General features: G+C 39.1%; 2 protein-coding genes across 2 annotated transcripts in view; both read right to left on the minus strand.

Moving 5' to 3' along the window:
- Window positions 1-1,198, minus strand: part of bicc1a (BicC family RNA binding protein 1a) — a 41,010-nt gene extending 39,812 nt beyond the window's left edge. The window contains exon 1 of the mRNA XM_040178937.2: window positions 631-1,198. Within this exon, the coding sequence (XP_040034871.2) occupies window positions 631-823 (193 nt within the window). The 5' untranslated portion in view covers window positions 824-1,198. The remainder of the gene's footprint in view (window positions 1-630) is intronic.
- Window positions 1,199-2,444: 1,246 nt separating this feature from the next.
- On the minus strand, window positions 2,445-5,567 carry LOC120820783 (ubiquitin-conjugating enzyme E2 2). The gene is made up of 7 exons (XM_040178936.2): window positions 5,232-5,567; window positions 4,651-4,714; window positions 4,428-4,459; window positions 4,007-4,084; window positions 3,811-3,916; window positions 2,885-2,978; window positions 2,445-2,796 (listed from the first exon to the last, which is right to left on the minus strand). The coding sequence occupies exons 1-7, from the start codon at window positions 5,253-5,255 to the stop codon at window positions 2,751-2,753; spliced, it is 444 nt and encodes a 147-aa protein (XP_040034870.1). The 5' UTR covers window positions 5,256-5,567; the 3' UTR covers window positions 2,445-2,750.
- Window positions 5,568-6,000: the final 433 nt, after the last annotated feature.

Genomic DNA, 6,000 nt, shown 5'->3' on the forward strand with positions numbered 1-6,000 from the left:
GTCTTTTTTTCAGAAAACGTTTTCTACTTTTGCTTCCCTCTGTCCACTTCGTCTTTTTTTTCTTTACAGAAAAGTAAGCAAACCCCTTGTTCAGGTCAATAAAAGTTTAGTGTACAAACCGCTAAAAGCCCACCAGGGGACTTCTTACAGCGACAGCCCGTGGTGGGGCCACGCTACTGCCCCCCCACCAGAAGCACTTCTTTTTCTCAAGCGTTCGACCTCTTCCACTTTCTGTTTAAAACCGTTTTGGACAACATGTACTCTCAAATCAACTTCTTAAGTTCCATCGGCAACATGTAATCTAGTTTTAGAACGCTAAATGAAAAGCCGGCAGCTAATTGACGCCGTAATTGCCTTAATTGACTCCTTTGCACGTCACGCGCGCGACACGCTTTTCCCGGCCGCGCGGAGGAGGGCCACAATTTGAAGTGAAGTAGTACAAGTCGTATATAAACAAAAAAAAAAGAAAAAAAGGGGCCGTAAGAGGGCGGCGAGAGTGTGCAGCTTCTCGGAAACAACGGGGCAGGAGATGAGTCGTGGATATAAACAAAAAAAAACATTATCCAGGCGAGAGGGGGGGCACTTCAATTTACCACCAACTTTATACTCGAGTTATTTAATTTACTTTACCTAACAACATGACTTCCAACTTCTTACGGTCCACCCGAAACCTCTCCTCTGTCCACTCCGGGTCCGGCGGCGGATGGAGTCCGCTCAGGTCCTCCTCCGACCCCGGGAGGGGGGAGTCGGCGCTCCGCTCGCTGTTGGAGCCCTGGTCCGACTGCTGCAAGTATCTGCACAGCGCGTCGCACTGGGCAGCCATGACGCCGCTCAGCAACTTCTCCAGAGGCCACTGCGGGGTTTTAAATTTTTTTTTTAAATATTCAACCCAAAGTCGAGCAAAGCGGTTGAACTTCTGTGAACTTTTTTTTTTTTTTTTTTTTTATTCCGTTAATTCGGGGTTGCCGTGCGGACTCATTGCAGCGCAGTTGGGACTTTTCCTCTGCAGTTTCCTCAGGTCGCCTTCGTTTTTTGCCCCCATTTACAGGCAGAGTTTCTTTTAAAAAAAACACAACTAAAATAAGCAGCAGCACGCTGGTCCACGACGCTTAGCTCCGCACACCGCGAACACACCAAGCAACTCCTCGAGAAAGTTTCACGTGTCACCCTGCAGAAAAGCCGGGCTCCTCCCAGAAACACTCATAAAAAAAATAAAAAAGAAACTTCTACCCCCCCCTCCCGGCTTCATGTGAAGTCCAGACTTGAAATGCAGTTAAATTCTGCACAAAAGAATAGAATTGACCAAAGCGGGTTTGACTTGCCCTTAATTAGGATTATTTTCCACAGGCTGGTAGTGTATAATAATAATAATAATGCCCCATGCAAGCAATGTATCTGTTTATAGAGGAAACACTACACACCCTGAGATTGGGTCAAGGGAAGCAATACAGGAAAGAGAAACCAAAACAAACATTAAAGGGGGTCACAATCAAAAGATCCTGTTTGTATCCTGGTTTTTGATGAAGAAATACAGAACTTCAGTCGTGTATGCAAAAAAAAGATTTGCATGTCTCATATTCTCATGCTGTGACCAATAAACAATTTCCGTTTCCAGCTCATATGGTCTTGATCAATGCAATTGTCCGTATGTTAAACTGAACTGTTTTTTTATGGTTGTAGCTTAAACTTTATATTGGTTATCCTTTTGATCTTTTACCATCATTTTTATTCTTTGCATTTGAATAAAACTCATGTGAGCGACATTAGAAAGCACCACTTCTTGCACACTTCGAATAAAACCTTGAATCATCTGAGAATAAAAAGGTGAAAATGTCAGCTTTATAAACCAGTCAGTGATAACACAGTCACCTACATACTGTATTAACACTATGAGGTCATTTAAAACTATGTTTTTTGTTCTGCTAGGACCATTTGTCTGTGACAAGACCCCACACAAACTAGTAGATTAAGCCGTATCATCACAGCAGCACTGCAGGTAAATGCGTCTGCCCGCCTTTACAACACTATCAGTATGGTTGCACTGTATTGTAATTAAGCTGCTAAATTAATGTGCATACACAAGCCTAACCAGTGCAAACTGTTGTTGTGATGTGATGATTCTAATGGTTGGTCTAGTTTTAATAGACAATTTCATTGCAAAAGCATGGTACTGTAATGGCCACTATCCACATGAAGAGCCACTTAGCAAATGGGCCCGAATGAAACTCAACAGATATGAATATATAGTTGTCCATGAGAGAAACTTGCTGATGTAAAAGACTTAACAGGTAAACAGTGAAGCCTGCCACCAAGTGGCCAAGTGAATAGTAGAACGAGACTGATTTGTTTGATTATACAAACACACGGTTTACTGAATCAGACATTATATGCCAGAACAAGAAGGTTCACAATGTGTATTGTCAAGAAAAAAGTTCCAACAAATGTATTGATTAATGTCTTTAATGCAAAATAATGAAAAATAAATCCAGTAAGGTCTTGTACAATATAAATCTCTTGAAGGAAAAGTATAATCAGACCATCTCACCACAACAAATTATGATTATGACGCAGATTTAAGGGGAAAATTAGAAAAACAGTAAAAACAGCTGAGTCAAGTAAGGTCCAAGTAGAGAAGGTGCTTCAAGCGAAAAAAACACCTCAACTAGAACCAGAGTAGATGAGCAGTTGAACGGTAGGGTCATATTTTGAGGTGTTCACTGATGCGTCATTCTTGCTGAAACTCCAGTTGCTCACATTGCATACCTCTCAGTCCATTCTCGGGCTACTTGGTTGTACCTAAAGAGAGAGACAAAAAATGAGTTTCTCAAGTTTAGTTGAAAACTTCATAATAATTCCACATTACAAATGTTTTCGCTATTGTCACCTTGTTCGGTCGGATTTGTAAATGTGTGCAATGTCCGGGACTAGTGGATCATCTGGATTCGGGTCACATAGCAAGGAGCATATGGATAATAAAACTGCGAGAAAAAAAAGAAGAAAAGATTAGGATACACGCAGGTTTCAATAACATTATAAACGTTTTCCAACTTCTTATCTCATTCTCTATAACCCAATATAAATACAAATGGCCGACATTTGATCTCATACATCTTTTTTTCAAGATCTCGTTAGTTACTTTTCATTTTTAGGCAATAGGTATATCATCAAATATTTGGTATAAATATATAAAAATAGATGGCACGCAGACCGACAGAAAATATGAATTTTAACAGAGTGCTTATATTTTAAGAGGTCCAGCTTTTATTGTCTTTAAAAAGGCACTCGTTTAGCGGTTCAATTATAAAAAGCTTTAATACAAAGCAACTAAATCTTTTGAGCACATCTACCCACTCGCATCCAAAATGAAGGCACAGAAAAAAAAACAATCCCAGAGTCCAAAATGATCGAGCCATCAGATTTCTAACACATTCATTAGTTCCCCAACAAGTATAGGTGAGGGGCATATATCTGAAACAAGTAGTTTACATAACAATAAAGCACACTTCTTGTTTCTCTTTTTAGAAGGTGAGGAAAAAAGTTGGATATCAGGGCATTTTTTGGTTGACATCACTTCACACACAAATGAACTGAAACGCTACAGGGCGAGTATAATGCACCGGAAATTGAGAACTGTATTTATCCAGTCCAGATTGAACTTGAAATGAGATTAACATTTATTATGATTGATATAGTTATATTATTCACCCAGTCCTATTTGTCTATTTACATAGTTGGAATATTCCATCGAACATTAACGGATTTCATAGTCCTGTTGTTGTGCTGTGCAGGAAAAATAAAGATGATAGTTACCTTTTGATACGGTAAGAGCAGGCGACCACTGCGACCTCAAGATGTCGAGGCAGATGCTACCATTGCTGTTGATGTTTGGGTGGTAAATTTTTGTTGTAAAGGCAAGCTAGAAAAACAATAAACCAAGCATTATTAGAATAAATGACCTACTGATGAAAAGAGTCGGGGTGCATCTAACAAGATCTTATAATCTTACCTTTGGTGGTTTAAAGGGATAGTCAGTAGGAAAATGGACAGAAAGGAAGAATACTCCTCCATGATACGGGCTGTCATTCTAAAATAAAAGGAAACATTTTGTTAAATAATGCCTAGTACTGTGCGGGATGATTACTATTATTGTTGAGGAAGCAACCATATATTTAATTATTTGGTGGATATAATTTGTTTAAGATGAATTCTCTTTGTAAAAAGCACTATGGTACTTTTCCCCATTGTATAAGAAATGGGCCATGGGCTTTAGAGAGCAACACTGGGATGGAGTGTGCCAGTCTGTGCATTCAATACATAATAGAAAGGGCTGTAAAGTCAACATAAAACACCATTGTCTAAAAATCTAGAAGAAGCTTGGTTTAAAAAAAAAAAAAAAATCTAGCAAAACTAATCCAGAAAGAACTCACCGGTCCCGTGATGGTAGCTTGCCAATGAAACACTAAAAGAAGCAAAGATGACAACACAATCTGTGTGAACATTTTGTAGTATCGAGACTGTGTACCGGTTCAATTCTGCAATACTGCAACAAAGTTCCTGCAGTACTGATATTGCAAAACAAAAATGAAAGTAGAAGATCACAGCATTCCAATAATGCAAATGACATGTTTAAGTATTAACACTAAAACTTACAGTCATCACCTACGGGTCCAGCTGAACATGAAGCTGGAGGATCCTTCCCCAAGTCTTGTAACTCCTGTACAAATAAATAAAAACAAGTAAGAGTCGGACAGCTTTCATCGCGGAGTAACATCCACGTATTCGTTTACAAATAAATAAAAACAAAATAAATCTTAAGTCTGCTCAACAGTAAACAAACGTTAGCGAAAACGACAACGTCGCGTTTGATTAAGTGAAAATGGAAAGTACGTTAGGCAAAACGTACAGGGCGTTGACACTGCTTGTTTGCTAGGCCAACTTGAGCTCGTAGTTAGCTGGAAGTTAGCTGGAAGTTTAACTGCCTAACTTAACGTTAGCTAACTGGCGTCTTCCGCAGTGACCTAAATATCGGACTTCATTGTAGCAAAAGCTGTCTCTCGTGAATTCACAAACGTTACCGGTCGTTAAAAACGTCCAAAACAGTTGGTACGTTGCGTTAGCATACGGATGCTATTAAGCTAACGTTAGATGGTTGACTGGCTAACGTTATAGCGTCTCATCACGCATCGCCTCCAGCGTTTCTGTACATTAAAGAAGATAAGACAAAAACTTACCTTCTTTATTCTTTTTAGAGCCATGGTAAATCCTTCAGAGGGATTAAGCGAAGCTACAGTGTTAACTTTGACAGCTGTCAGCTACAGCTACGCTCACTTTACGTCTTACCCGGTCTTATTTGTTATGACAAACTGGTGATTCTTTTGTTTCCGCGTATTTGTTCGACAAAGAAGAGCGGAGCGGTGCATTGTGGGAGTATGAGTTTTCAGCTAGATTCGCCGCCACACATGAACCTAATTCATCCATAACTCTGTTGAAAAACTTAATAATAGTAAACTTGGAAAAATGGTCAAGTTAGTAACACAGCTTCAATTAGGCTTTAAAAAATTGACCATTCGATCTAGACAGTTATTCTAGGTTCACCTTTAGTACTATTAACTACTGAATAATATTTTGTGAAAAACCCAAAAGCAGCCTTTGCTAAAATTCATCTTGCTAAAACAAAGACATTCTCTTCAATTTGTATCAATATATTATTACTTACTATTTTTAGATCCAATGCAAGATGATGCAATTATTGTCTTGGTGTGGTTGTTGAGGCTCAAATCTGAATCCATAGCATCACCATTTCTAAGTTGTATTGCTGGGGTGAGTTTTGAGTAATTTGCACAACTACAGGATTTATCCTGAAGGTATGTTCAATAATAAAGGACCAAGAACCAAAATCTGGGAAATTCACCGTGATTGGCTCATATTCATGACAGCTTAAGTCAGCAACAATATAACCGCCTTCTATACGACATCATCCGACTGGAAGTAGACTGTCAA

Source organism: Gasterosteus aculeatus, chromosome 6 (genome assembly GCF_964276395.1).
Source record: "Gasterosteus aculeatus chromosome 6, fGasAcu3.hap1.1, whole genome shotgun sequence".
Classification (NCBI taxonomy): domain Eukaryota; kingdom Metazoa; phylum Chordata; class Actinopteri; order Perciformes; family Gasterosteidae; genus Gasterosteus; species Gasterosteus aculeatus.

Bases quoted from the DNA above. Each gene is read 5' to 3' on its own strand.
- LOC120820783 (XM_040178936.2), bottom strand. From the start codon at position 5,255: ATGGCTCTAAAAAGAATAAAGAAG. The intron at 4,460-4,650 runs GTAAGTTTTAGT...TGCTTCTTTTAG, and splicing joins TGGACCCGTAGGTGATGACT to TGTTTCATTGGCAAGCTACC. The intron at 2,797-2,884 runs GTGACAATAGCG...CTCTCTCTTTAG, and splicing joins TACAAATCCGACCGAACAAG to GTACAACCAAGTAGCCCGAG.